The 15,423-nt window shown below is 38.0% G+C and overlaps 1 protein-coding gene across 2 annotated transcripts in view; it reads right to left on the bottom strand.

The window, feature by feature from the left end:
* UTRN (utrophin) overlaps positions 1–15,423 on the bottom strand; it is a 307,788-nt gene that overhangs the window by 110,367 nt on the left and 181,998 nt on the right. For both annotated transcript variants that reach the window (XM_077175513.1, XM_077175512.1), the window contains 2 exons: positions 7,006–7,178; positions 1,491–1,647 (listed from right to left, as the gene is read on the bottom strand). In XM_077175513.1, coding sequence (XP_077031628.1) covers positions 1,491–1,647; positions 7,006–7,178 — 330 coding nt within the window. The remainder of the gene's footprint in view (positions 1–1,490; positions 1,648–7,005; positions 7,179–15,423) is intronic.

Here is a 15,423-nt window from a genome sequence, read left to right as displayed (position 1 = left end):
CACCTAACAAAATATCAGTTACTCTTTAAGCATAAGGGCAAGGATTAAACAGCCCAGAGGTGCTTTCTCCTTCATACTGCTGCAGTTCATTAGTGGTCCAAATAAGCCATCCAGCACCATTACTACTAAACTTTTCCACTTCAGAATAAAGCCCCAGTTTTATTAATCAATTTGAGTTCTTCAGATGAAAGGCACTTACTAGTACTATTTGCTACTATCATGCACATACTGTAATCTACACAAGACACAAACAAGCCTTTAGAAAACAACCTGTAGAGGTCTACCACCTTCCACTGACCTCCTTCAAAATCATATTTGGCTCTGTTTCAGCCTTTTATTGCTCTTTGGCACTAGTAATACACCATTTGATCATTATAAAAAGAATCACAGCAGATGTGCCTACAAAGAGAGCCTGATGCTTTAAGTGGATTAGGAAGAGATGACTCTCAAGAAACAAAGTTCCTGAGTTTATGCTAATAAATTTACTTTAAAAGACTAAATTAAGAAGAAACGTATGCAGATTTCCTTAAGCACTTCTATTTTGGAGTGAAGATGCAAAAGTGCTGCTAACGACAGACTACGTTTTCTGTACTTCCCCACGGTATTCCAAGTATTTCTGTATTAGTAAGTTTTTCCAAACTTAAATTTTGCCCTCACCAAACACCACAGCAGAAAAGACACCAGTGTAGCTGGCAGAGGGGAACATATTGATCATGCAATTAGCTATATAATGCTGCATTGTTCTCTTTCTCTCTTTACACCATCAACAAATGAGATGGAACCAGATTTACTGGATTGAATTTTTCCAATGGCAAAACCATCTTCACTTGATTACTGATCAGAGTTGGCAAAATAGACTCCACATGCTACATGAATGAAGAAATGCAGATGTAAGTGACTAGTTTACCATCGAGAACTACTCAGGATTAATAGTCTGTCACATACAAACCAGAACAGGACAAGCAAAACCAGAAAGCTAGAACAGCATGCTATAGTTACAACAGTACAACACACAGAGAAAATTTTAGCTCTCTAAAATAGTTTTGAGACATCTTTGCAGTGTAAATGTGCATGGGTAAGGGGCTGCTATCACTGCTGAGTTTAATAACACGTAGAAAGGCACTGTTCACAGCTTTACTGAATTTACATTCATCTTTGCTTTCATGACTCTTGGTCACTTCTTACTTTTGCATGCCTTTCTTAACTTTTAGAGTAAAATAACAGCTTCACCTATTAGAATTCCAAAAATATCAAGGAACAGTAAAGAAAAAGTGTTTAGACTGAACATATGCCTCAAAAATTGTTTACATGAAATTTTATAGTGTATCTTAGTTGTGCTTTAATAGGCAAGGAGGGAAGCAAAATGGGTGGAGAGCTAGAGCTTTTTTATAGAAATAAGTCACTAGGAAGCATTCATCATTTCTCCCATACAAAAATTTGCTTCATTCTATAATTCGCAGTAGCATATCCATAAAACTTAGGCAACTTACTTTGCAGTGGTCATACTGCTGCTGTAAGGTTGGAACATCCCCTCCAACAGGCATTTGTTTTTTCAGTTCTTCATCTTTTGCATTCAGCCATTTGATTAACTCTTCCAGGGATGTCAGTAATCTGTTCCATTTCTCTGCACTGGCCTCCAAGTGAGCCCTGTGATACAGCATAACAGCATCTTTAAAGCCTGAATGGCAAAACCAGCTTGGGAAAACAAACAAAATTACTCCATCACTAAGATGAGAATGCTTCAAGTGCTTAATTGCAAAGCAACTTTGTGTTAAAAAAAAACCAAACCCTTATTTCAGAACACTTTGCACACCAAATCAAAATAAGCAAAGGAGAAACAGGCAAACACAGACAAATAAGTCCCTGGTGTTGAAACTTATCCAAAACCTTGAACATTGCATGTCTAAGCAACATAAAAAAAATCCTGTGTTTTGTAGTGACTCCCCCACTGTTGTGCAACATGCACAAACATCATTTTGTGAGCTAAAGCACTGCAAACCTGAACTCTTTCACGCCAGGACCTTGACTCTCCAGAAGCAAAATCCAGTGTGTTCTACCAGTAGTTATCAATAGCAAATTGCCTGTGCTGCTGAACATATTAGTCAGTGACACACAGTTACTTAATAAATTATCTCTCATCAATGTTGAGTTGTTAGACTATTAATACAGTGAATCTTTTCCTCACTTTAATTGACAAATAATTCAAACTCTCCACAATACCTTTTTCTATAATTTTCAGAAATACCTTGACTCAGTGTCTTCTCCCTGCAGTGCCAAAAAGATGCATAGAAATCTTCAAAAGGGAGCAGCTACCCCTTGTTTACTGCAGTCATTCTTTATTATGCTATCATTCAAGATCAGCACCTATCTAATTTATATCAGCAAAAAAAAAGTTTGTTTCTTCACACAGATGGGGGAGTAGAGCTGAATGATTCTCAGTGTAGTCTGACAGCAGTTCTGCAAGTTTCTCCCTGCTTCTGAATGATGAATGAAGTAAACTCTATTCCCTTTCATATTTTGCACATTGTTGGCTATCTTTTTTTTTTCTGATTCCCTGTGACTCACACCTAGAAACTTTCACCTAGCTTGTATTAACATTTCAAATGACATCAGAGTGAATGTTTGGGGCTGATACAAGAACATTTGGATTGAAGGGATGATGTGCTACAAGGCTAAATCCAATACAAGCTTAAGTTTGGCCACACTGAGATCTCCCATCAATACTAGGATAGATGAATCAAGAAGGCAGTCAAGTAAGAGTATATAAGGAGGGAAATACAAAGAAAAAAATATCCATATTTCTGAAAAGGATAAACCAAGTACCTTTAGGAAGAGGAACCTATTCTCCTTCACTCCTGTGAAGGAAAGCACTTAGGTAACTACTTGGGAAAAAATATGAAACGAAAGTAGTTGCTAGAAGTGACATTTCATTGCCTACAGTTTTGTGTGTTATGGTTTCTATTGTCCCTTATTGCTCTCACTGATACCTTTATCTCAACACTGAATTGCAGTAAGCTCCTAGGAGGTCAGGCCTAAATGCAGAGTCAGTGTCCCATCATGCACTGAAGCACAAGCAAGTTGTGCTGGCCTTGGTGTGCAGGCCAGCAGCTTCTGAGTGGAATGTATTGTCTCCACTCTCCTGATATTTTTTCAGGTACTCAGAACTGGCCCTTCTTTCTTGAAATGAAAAGAGTTATACTTCTTACTTATCAGGCAGAGGAGACACATTGCCCTCTCATCTAAGCCAAGGCAGCCCACATTTGAACTTAACAGTGTTGCTATTAGACTCTGTTTCCTAAAAAATATATATATATTTCTTTGAGAATTTCTGGTAGCAACTATAATTAAAATGTTCAGATTTATAGCTTTCTGTACATTTGATAGTGAAATCTCTATTCATGATAACATATTACTGTTTCTAGCACATACAATCAGCTCTCACCTCTCAAAACTGGCACTCTCTGAGGCTTCAAGATTCTGCTCTAATTATTTAGTGGAATTCTTGTATGCAAAATAAATTGGAGCTTTGTAAGGAAGGGAAAATCTCCTGTAACTAGATAAAGGACAATTTAAGGTGATTCACCCCTTTGTAACATACAATGCAATAATATTCATAGTAAAACAACAAATCTGATATAAATGGGAATGATATTGCATATATTACAGGATAAAATGCATTGTAATTTACCACTAAGTACTTGTGTGCATGCCAAATTAATGTCAATACCAAAAATAACACTAGCAAGCACATGGTTTCAAAGTCCAGTGCAAGTTAATCCAGCAGAGGTAGAGCAGTAAGGGGTGGAGAGGAAATGGACTACACCAGCAGGGACTTCAAAATTTTTCACTGAGCACAAAGTGACTTAACCTCCCAAAGAAAGACATTAAAAAGGGAAAAAATAAACAGGGAAAAACTCATCACATCAGCCTGGATTTTTCCAGAATACTATCCTCTTAATCTTATCAAAAGCAATACTGAAAATGAAAGTAAGATGCAGCAGCTGAAAAGCAGACACAAGCATTCAATTCTCCTGGGGAGCAAAGAAACACATTCAGTAAATCCCAGTCAAAGCAAATGCTGCACAGGAGCAAGAGAGTGAAGATATGCTTTAAATTGCAATTCAGTGTAAAGTTTTAGTATCATGTTTATATTTGTCATACAGACATTATCAGAAACAGGAGATAAACTATGCAGAAGTTCTGAAATATTTCTTGGGCTTCACTGTTCTCTCTCTCTCAGGATTACTGGCCTTTGCTTTGGAATTGGTACTTTACTGATAAACAACCTGCAAACAAAGCTTCAGGTGTTTGTGTTCATGTGACAAGTGAATTGGCAAACTCAGGTATTTACTAGGTCAAGTGATGGCTTAAGAATCTGTCTGATCAAAATAAAGGTCAGTTATAGATGATTGTGTCTGGGCATGAGTTGGAGCACAAATATTCACCAGCAGCAACCACTGGGTACGCAAAAGCACTCCTAAGGGAATCCTGGATGAACCTGAAGAACACAGATGCTCCCATCCAACTGACCAGATTGAGAGGAACCCTTCCCTCCCCCTCCCCACCATGCTGAATAAAATCATCCAGAAAACAGCAACTCTGACACAACTCCCCTTCTGTTGACCCTGAGAGGCTCTCTTCACAGCTGGAGACCTCCTCAGCTTTTGATTCTGCTATGGAGGTAGCACTTTTCCTGCTGAGTGACAAGGGAACACACGGAATAAAAAAAGATTGGTGGGTGGTCTAAATATAGAGAAACAGAGAGAAACTCCTTTTCCGTTTGTCGCATACTTTTACCTCTACCCTCCCCCAAACACCAACATCCTCACACCTCCTGCCCCAGGAGAAAAGAATCTCCCCTAAACATTTGGCTTTAAAAAGCAGACCACCACAAGCCTGCAGCTTTGTTTTCTTCCTGGGAATAAGATAAAGAAAGAAAAAGAAAGAAGCTAAGTCAACAATTTCAAGGAGAGAGGTGCAGCATCATAGAAACTCCAAGTACAGATTTAAGCAGCTTCTGTTCATTTAAAAATATGTCAGAACAACATTGCTTTTCCAGTTTGGAACTCCCTTTAGTTACAGTAGCAAAGAAGTAAACCCAACACAATAACTAGCAACACTGTCTAACACTAGCTCTAAGGACTGAAGTAAGGAGAAAAACTCATGCTGTCTCTCTTCAGGAGAGCAGTACTTTCAGCAATTAAAAATCAGAATAATTGGAATGTATGCCTACCTGAAAATATTCTAAAAAGCTTACAGAAACTTTAATTTGGAAGCACTATGCCAAGCTAAAACCCATTACGAAACAATCAGCTTTTTCATTCTTCAGTCCTAGCATCTAAAAGTTACACGTTCTCACTAAGAGTCATCCATATAATTTTGCTTTCCAATTCATCCTTGTACAAAGATACACCAAGAAAGCAAAAACTGAAGGCAAACAGACTTCTGTGCTTTGTTACTCCCCTATGAAGGCTTTCAGGACTCTTGCACAAGTTAGAAAAGTGAACTGCAATCAAAGAGCAGAGCAAAATACATTAACTCACAAATACTATGCTCTTTTCGGTAGTGACTGAGATTTGAAAGGTTAATTTCCTTTTCTTTGATTTGCACCAGTATTCTCTGTCTTGCCTATCTTACACTTTGATCTCCAGTGACATGCGGCTCCGCAGCACAGCAGGTACCAGCAGGGCAACATTAATGCTGCCCAATGGATACACATGCCATAAATATGAAGAACAGAAAAGATGGGTCTGTATTCAGAAAATGTATTCCCAATTTCTGAGCACAATCAGTCTTTCTGTACTACAGCCTTGGAACTCATAGTTGTACAGGATAAGTGGTTTGAAGGCCCTTTTTCATGGCCATCCATTTCTCCCAAATTATGACCAAGCCCAGGAATGGCCAACCAACCCAATGGCTCTTGCTAGGACTCCACAACTGATAAGCTACTATTTTAGGAGCATGCTTTTGTCTTTCTCTCACATGGACTTGTGAATAGAACTTTTAACAACTCAAGTCCAGCAGCTCTTGCATTAAACTGTGCATGTGGTGGAGCCACTCACTGCAAGCTTCCACACCAAACTGCTTGGTTCTTTGGGTTCAAGTCCATCAAGGGCTTTCAAGGAGCTGATTTAATAGTTTCATTTAACTGTTCACCAGCTGGAGGTTGGTGATGGGATAAGTGAACATGAAAAGTAAATATGAAATTTTCCCCTCTATTTCAGTCATTCAAACTCTTGTCCCTGAATTTCAAGGTTGGCTCATTTTCCTGGCCTTTGGAATATTCATATGAATGTTTAACATTGTTTTAAAAGAACAGTTTTCTCAAACCAACAAGCAAGTTGTTGCAATTAAAAGCTCTAGAAATTATTCTCTATGTAATTCATTTTCATATAGAATTTAATTCAATACTGAATATGCAGTATCCATTTCAAAAGTGGCATCACTGAGATTTAACAATTACCACACTTGAGCTTGGCACAGAAAGGGTCAAAAAACTGTAAAAATGTATTCCTTGATTAATATAAGTACTTTAAAAAAATTTCAATTGAATAGCAGCAACTGAATTATTAATTTGAATTAATAATTCAAAAGCAATTAAATGGATCAAGATACTTAAGATGCAAGTTTTAGTAACTTGGTAATCTCAAAACAAAAATTTTTGAAAAACAAAACCATCAACAAACCTCTGATTTCTTCTCAAAGTCATGGCAGATTTGCAGAATTATTTCACTGACACTGCCATTGATTTGCAATAAGGAAAGACTCAATGCACTTTCTGGAAATTTTGGTACAAGGTCAGCAAGCTACAACTGTGAAGCTCTGAAGAGAAAACAAGTAGTTAAGCCTACCTGGTGAAAAAGTTCACCAAGTTTTTTTATTTCCACTCAGAGGTCCTTCATGAAAGAGAGTACATAGATAATTTCAATGCTGTGGTCATATTTGTCAAGCCTCTAAGAAGAAAGGAACTGTTCCCCACCACACCTTGATGTTTTCATTGCTCACCTGATGTTAGCTGACTTTGCCTTCAGGTCGTTCCAGCGCTGGTTCATGTCATCAAGCCGGTGCTGGAGCAGAGCAGCTTCCTCAGAGTTCCCCAAGGCTTTCACCATTTTCTGTCTGTTTCCATCAATGCTTTTAAAGATGTCATTGTGGGCATCAATCTCAGCTTGGATGTCCTGAAATACCAGCAAGAAAAGTTCAAACATAGTTCTGTAAGTAGAGGAGAGGAAAGCTGACTCTCATGAGTGCTTCTAAACACTAGGACAGAGCACGTATTCCAGCTTCCTTGGGTGTCTCTGATAAAAGATGCACAGGAGAAAATCTGCAGTCCTATTAACATCACTACAAAAGGTCTAGCTTTCTTAAGTGTGAGAAAAGGAGTCTGAAAGTCATCCAAGGCTGTGAAAAAGGAAATAGATTTATAAACACCAAGCTCTGTGATGTTGTGTTTTGTAGCACTGAAGGTAACTGTCTCCTGTTCACCCACGCATTTCACACAGTGTGGTATTTGCAAATGCACTAGAACTCATTTCCTCTCCAGAAATTACACTGATTCAGCCTTAGCTATGTCATCTCTTTCTTCTTTGAAACAAAACATTCCAGAGACTTTAAACAGTCTAGTGAAATGCAGCCTTTATCTAATATTTTAGGTCACACATAATGAAAGCATTTAACTAAAATCTTAACTTTAAACCCTAAACTGCAGCTAAATGGTTACAGCAACCAAAAGTCCATTTTTACAATTAAACTACTTTACATAATGGCCTGAATATATGAAGAGGTAGACATAAAATGGCAGGACATATTATAATCTGAATTTCATAGTAAATACTGAAAAGAAAAACAAAAGCTTGTGATTTCCATTCTGTTGATTCATTTCTCCTCCCCTTAGAAATTAAACACATTTTATTCTCTCATCTACCATCTGCCTCAAGAAACACATTACAGATATTGTCTTCATCTAATTGAGCACAGTATTATTTTTAAAACACATAAAAAGAGCAAACAAAACTTCCTGCACCACTGCCAATGGTTTCTAGCATCCATACATCACATCTATCTATACTCCAATAAAGCAATGTAAATGTGTTGAAAGCCAGGAGGTGTACTCGCAGTCTCAATAGGATTAATCAACGAAGATTATGACAGGAACTTGATACAGATGTAAATAAAGTTCTTTTGCAAAGGAGGAAATCAAATATCTGAAATTCCTTAAAGGTTTTTATTCTTCTAATCAACTCCTCAGTAATCACCATCTGTTCCCAGAAGCAGAAAAGGAGGGGGCTTTTGTACCTCCCCATCCTAAAGATGTATTCCTGCTAGCACATATACAAACAGAAGTGGAAAAGTAGCCATGAATTTGAGATAGAATGAGAGCTTTCTAGAGTTAGGAAAGAAAACAAAAAAGTCAGAATACAGGTGAAGAAGAGGAGAGAGGAGAGATGGGGCAGTGGGAAAGGGGGTGAGAGAGGGAGGGAGGCACTGGTGAAGCTCTGTATGGCCAGAGGAGCTACTATGTGACTTTGGACAACCACCTTTATTTGCACTGAGATTCACTCCTTTAAAGCAGGGAAAAAAACACTTTTTCTGTCTTTGAAACAACCTGATAAAAATCACCATTCTAAACACAGAAACAAAATTGACATTTAAAAGGAAAAAACAAAATGGAATTGTCTGATTATCAGCCAACCCAAACAAGATGGCAGAGTCACTACCTGAATTAGATGCTTATCTGAAAATATTTGTAGCTCCTGTCCTTACAGCTCCAACATGCACGCAGGTGCAGTGAAACCCAGCTCAATCCCACAGAGCAGGAGGTACAGCCACTGCACAGCAGTTACAATTCCAAGTGCAATGAATCAGTGCTACAAAAGCCAGGTCATGCAAAACATTTCTCTTGGCCTCTTCAAAGTCACAAATGACAACTTCATTGAAAAAAACCTGATCTCTAACCTTCCTTCTACAATCACAATATTAACTGTAAATCCATTCATTCTAGAACCTTCATAAAGCATTCTTTGCTTTTACTTGAGAGGACAATTCAGCATGCCTGCTCAAAAATGTTTCATTCACAATGGGTTTGATTCTTACATTTTCCAGTCGTCAAGTTACATTAAGGTACAATAAATCTGCTGTTCACATTCTTGATCCCCATCTGTAATAACCATGTTGAGACAAATCAGTTCAAAGAATAAAGTTTCATAATTAACTTCTCTCTCATTTCTGCTTTCCATTTTCCAGGTGAAAAAAAACCAACCAACCACTGCCAGCTGATAGATAACCCAATGGGATTGATAAAGTTATTGAATGTGAGTTTGTCACAGCCCTCAAAGAAAAGATGGAGAGAAAATCAAATAACATACCCCACATCAGTGTGCACATGGAAGAAGTAGAGCAGGAAAGTGGAATGTGAAAAACAACTAACAGCAAGAAATGGGCACAATAAGTTAGTTATTCTCCAACAATGATATAAAACATCTGGATTTTTATTCAGGCACTGTCTTCTGGATGATGGGCTCCCACTTTATCCTAAGACTGCTGTAATTGCTAGCAATTGGTAATACGCTCCATTATTCACAGTGTTATCAAAGTCTTTCAAGTCTTATTTGTAAATATGTGGTTGCCCTACCTTCAAATTTCTTTCTTCAAAGTGGAAAGGACTCTCATTCTGTAAACCCCCCCATTTATGTTACTCCTAAACCTATTATTTGTCTTTCTCCTGCCTTTTTCTTGGTTTTCGATTCTCCATTGTCCTCTACGTGGGAAAAAATGGGATGGAAAAAGTTGAATATGCCTTCTTGGGTCCCAGTGAGGATTAACTCTAGTAAGAGTTAATCTACTTTCAATTCTGCAATATTTTATAAGAAACTCTAAATATTCCCCTATTATGACATGGAAGTTCCCATATTCAGAGTCACAGGGACAATGCACTAGAGAACGCAGGAGAAGAGGGAAAAATTCTGTTGCTTTTGCCACATAAAAAGAGAGATACAACTGTGAAACACCATCACTGCTCTCAGCCCAGTGCTTAAGGGATATGGACCAGAGTGGTCTCCCAGTACATGTGAAACAAATCAAAGGGCAGAGAAGAGAAAAACAAAACAAAAACACAACAGAAAAAAAATCCAAAATCCTAAAGAATTACACTATAAACAGAAAATGTCTTCTTGCTTTACCAACTTTTTTTTTGAAGACACTACTATACAAATGCCATATTTTGCTAATTTTGCAAATATTTATGTGCACTTGGCTGCTAAACTGAATGGATAATTTATTGTATGAGGTCAACATATTTGTTCACATGCAAGGTCTTGCAGGATTAATGCCCTAAATTAAAAGAAAGCTTTTTGAGGAAAAAATGAACCTATATATAAATCAAGGTGAAAGCTCCAAAGTTTGAAAGGTAGAAAGGAGAAGAAATAACTAGCTTGGCATTTAGATACGTACTTAACCCTAGCCAGACTATTAAAACATTGCCACTTCCCTAAATTCCTTTTAAGTGTTAAGTATTAAGACCAAACTGCTGCCTTTTCCCTCTTTGATGTGGTGATTTCAAAATTTTATTTCCATTCTGAGTCTTCTCTGCCTTCTTTGCTTCTCTCCCTCTTTAGCTTTCTTCCTGCAGAATTCAAGTTTTCATTTTATGTTTGAATTTGATTTTAAACCTTGTCTCCATAATAAAAAACCTTCTTGCTTTAATTCCTACCAGATAAAATCTAAATGATCATGCAATGACAACTGAAGAGCATGTGTCTTTAAAGAATGCATAAATATGTGCCACTCAGCAAGGCTGCAGATGGAAATACTGAAAAAGACCCAAAAACAAGTTGCTACTAGAACAGCCCAATGGCAGACTGGAGTGACACACCCAGGGTAAATGAAGTATATGAGAAAGATCAGAACAGAACCCAACTTAGGAACCCAACTCAATCAGCTATTCAACTTTTGTCTTTTCTTTCCCCTTTATAAATTGCAATATGTTAAAAGCAGTTACAGCATTAGGCATAATTGTTCTTTGGAAATTATCAATACTTTAAAAAAGGCAAGAAACTTCCAAGCCAAACCCCTACATGATGCATCTTTTTTCTAAATTATGAGTCCAGAGGGTCTCTAATTCACTCTGCAACTCTCTAAGCTATTAACAGATTCACTTCTACTCACATTTTTTCAGGTTTTGTCTGTATTGGCAATATACCAGTAAGGACAGTAACACAGTCAAAGTATTTCCCTTTTTATAGGGCTCAAATACTTCTGTTGAAAATAGAAACACAACTAAAGAAGATAAAAACACAACTAATGGAAGAAAACTCTATGGCCAAATTAAAGCAGAAGAAACTATGCATTCTGAAATATACAAAGTGTTACTGTATTGAATTCTCACTATTAAAAATTCTGGGGTAATAATACAAGGATCTAAAACAGGGAAGTTATTTTATTTTGTAAGGGAAATATGTTCCCATAGCATTGAAGATTCTTTTATCAAGAAACCCTAATCAAATTTTTTTTACATACAGGGCACAAGACTCAACTTAGTCTCTCAAGAAAAAAGTCAACAACATTCTGTACCAAATCATAGCTTCACAGAGGGTTTAAAGGCAGGACTCATCAATGTTTTACTACAAAGTTTTTTGAACCCACTATATACAGCAAAATTCTGGATTACACTCCAATTATTTTTATGTTTATTAGGAAACAGAATTCCACTGTATTTTTGTAAGCATCTGACCACATATCAGGGATGACAAGTTATGCCATGCAAACCACATATGGCTTGCAAGAAATGAACATGCAGGTACAATGCTGATGCTGTGCAACAAGCCTGGCAGCATTTTGTGTTGGCACATGGAGTGCTACATCCTCTGAATCCCCAAGTACAAGCCATCTCTTGTATGTGGCTTTTGAACCACATGCTTATCTCAAAAGGAATTAGTGGGCTTGAAGTTGCTTCTTCATAAATGAAAATCAGCTTGAAAAATTGCATTTTCCCTAGCAAAAGTTACTCCCAGGCTGTTTTGCCAGAACAGTTTTGTACTTCCTGCACCCAATACAGATGATACCTGTGAGTGGAACAGTGTACGGAATTGCAAGTCTCATGAAAATGATTGTCCATTGCCTTCATTGACAGCACTCAAGTCAGCAAAAGACACGGTTACAGAAATGCTGCACTTGCATCTTTCAAAGGTCATGAATAAATGTGATGGCTGCACATCAAAGTACCTGCAGAAAAATCTTCAAGCTGGAATAGGTGGAGGAAAAATGTCAGTGCCAATCAAAGGACATAACTGCACACCACAGACATAACACCACACCACAGCCAGAGCATCGCTCTTTGAGGTCTCACAGCAGGTAGCAACGGAATGGACCTTTTTTTTTTTAATAGCACATTGTTTAGTTTATCTTGAACCAAGTACATTTTACCTGCTTCTGCCAACTGCCTCTGGGAACACTGCTGTGGCAGATATTCCTGTTAGCCTCTGCTTTACTTGGAGCTTTTCACTTTCTGATGACTCTTAAGGAAGGGCAGGATAGAGGTGTATCAAAGTAGCCATTGTGATAGGGAAACTGGACTTCTATTGGTCTCAGCCTTAAAATGCTGGGAGTAGTTAGGAAAAAGGGATGCCCATGTAAAAAGAATGCTATAAAAATCTCATCTCATCCAGGAAGTCTCTCCTCTGATGTCAGAGAACAGTCATGCCTTTAGAAAGGCTAATCCCATCTGCTGTTGCAGAGGCCTGCCTGCAGTGGCCTCTGAAAAGGCTGTTTGTTTGCTGCTGTTAAGCAATCCATTCACAATGAATTCACATTCACAAGTAGCTGTACACATTGAAAACTTTTAGGTGGAACTGCCATTATCTTAAATCCACCAGTGCCAGAAGTGCATAAAGATGGACATCAAACCTCTCTCAAGTGTCATACACAGACCATACTGAATATCACTACAGCCATTGCAACTTAAGTGTAAGATCAAAGCAATTTGCTGTAGATATCACAAAAATGTATTTACTACTTAAACTCTCAGATATTTCATGAAGAAAAAACAGAACTTGTTTAGGACTTGAACTTGTCCCACTTTGGGACATTTTTCGCTTCTAATTTTCAAAGGCTTTTATTACCAAGAGCCTTGTACTAACACATCAAGTTTCTAAAAAGTTGATTTGACTTGTACTTAAGCCTCTTGGATAAGAGGCGACATATGGTGTAGTTAAAGATTCATTTTATCACAAGAATGATGATACACTTACAGGAAGGCTGAGAACACCACACTGCCTTCAACAACCTCTGTGGCTCCATTGCATGGCACAGACTCAGCATCTGAGGGGCACCATAAATGTGTTAATAGTAATTCCAGCAGTCACATATTTATGACTGAACAAAGCCAAAGCAGCCCTGCCTACTGCAGTGCAATGTGACTCTGGTTTTGCATAGGAAGGGAGTGCCGTGCAAGCTTCTGCAAATGCCATCTGGCTTCTGCATTACGACCACAGTAACAGCACTCATCATTCTCTCTGTAGAACATATATTAATGAATCCAGAGAGCTGAAAGTAGCTTACAAGCCAGGATTGCTGTCATGGCACTGTTTCTCCTGGCAACGAACACCTCAGGAAGGACAGGATGGGTGTGTGGGGAATCATAAGAGGGACAGATGAAGCAGGGGAGGAAGGGAGCTTGTTTAAAAAAAGAAAAAGAAAACTTGATAAATAAGCATATACTAAAAGTCTATGATCAAAGTCTACCAAATAAAACCTTAACCTTCTCCAGCACCAAAGTAGCCTTTTATGTTGCATTACAAATTTCAGCACAGTAGACAACAAAACTTCACAGCAAGCTTCAAGCTAAAAAATACAGCAGAGCTGTGAGACCTCTAAGTTTTAATGAGAATTGCTATGATCAATTTCTTTAAGATAAACACTGGAATATTCAAAGTCACAGGGGACGGCTTGGAGTTTGCAAATACCAGAGCTTGTATGATTCATAAAATATTAGAAACACTGGTTAAAAATTTCTTTCTTAATGAAGTCATGAAGCATCTCAGGCTCTGGCACGTGTCCTTATCTTTACAGGCTACCACAGCAGCAGCCACAAGAGAAGAGTGAAGGCCAGATGACAGACTGGGAGCAAGAGAGGAGCCAGTGACCTATACAGTGAAGAAGTCAGATCACAAATCCTTTTACTGTTACTCTTAGCTACTTTTGAAAGAGTCATGCTGGTGGGATCCTAATAGTGGGATCCTAAATAGTGACTGTCTCAAGCATAGTTATCCCTGATAAACATAACTGGTAACTACTGAGGACAACAACACTGGTTTACACTTCAAAAGAAGAACATCCTGAAGTTTAGAAAAACACATAATCAGGCTTTGCAAACTGCTCTCCTACTGTGAGACCACATTTTTAAGGTGTTATATCTTGATTCATAAATAAACTACTTTGTATTTTGTTACATACTGTGGTTTTGCAGTATACAGGAAGTTCATATGGTAAAAAAAAAAAGACAAAGCAAATCTAACAGTGTTACAACATGCAAGTGAGGTTTCCCTAGAATTGCTGACAAACAGATGAAAACAATCTGTTCTTTAACATTCTCATGTCTCTTGCTCATCAGCACAATCACTTCAAAGCCAAACATCCTGCCTCTAAGCATTACTGCTATCAAACAACCTGGAAAGAGAAAGAGTAACTAGTTGGAATAAAAGAAGTACAGATGAAACAATGGGAAAGTTGCATATTCATTGGAAATAATTATACCTTTAAATGCCATCATGAGATCTTCCAATTCAACTAAAGTAACATTCAACTAGATTAAATAGCAAACTCCAGAGCACTTGCTTTATGCCAACAGTGTAACAAGGTCACAGGCAGCCTGTAATGTTCCCTTATACCCTTGACTGAGCAAAGCCCAAGCTGCTCTTCATTTTCTTTGGAACTTAAAATTAAATAAATAAGTCAATTAAAATGCCCACAATCAGAGGAGATGCTCTAAAAGTAATCTTGTAGGACCTGAAATGAGGAAGATAAGCAACATTAGATTTCCATAAACAGAGTGCACATGAGGACATAAACAGCAACACAGAAAAGCTAAGTTAAACATCAACCTGCCTTTTTTATTTACTGTGTAATTTCCAAAGGAATACACAGCCTTTTCAAAAGGCATGCAAGTGCCTATCATACCTTTTCAAATTTTGTCAGCAACTCACGTAAGCTGAAGTTCAGGCCAATCATCATTAAGCGTCTCCCGAAGCCTACATTTTCCTGGTATCTCCGCCAAGCCAAGTCTATAGCCTTCAAAAAGTTTCTCTCCTTTCCACCTATACAGTCTCAAAATACTCCAGGCACTCCAGCATGCGTCCCTCTCCTGGGCTGTGTTCCCCTGGGAACAGTTCACACAGCGCCATCGTCACAGTCTCCGTGTCCCTGCTCCTT

This window comes from Agelaius phoeniceus, chromosome 3 (genome assembly GCF_051311805.1).
Source record: "Agelaius phoeniceus isolate bAgePho1 chromosome 3, bAgePho1.hap1, whole genome shotgun sequence".
NCBI classification, from domain to species: Eukaryota; Metazoa; Chordata; class Aves; order Passeriformes; family Icteridae; genus Agelaius; species Agelaius phoeniceus.
This window is presented reverse-complemented; position numbering and strand designations above follow the sequence as displayed.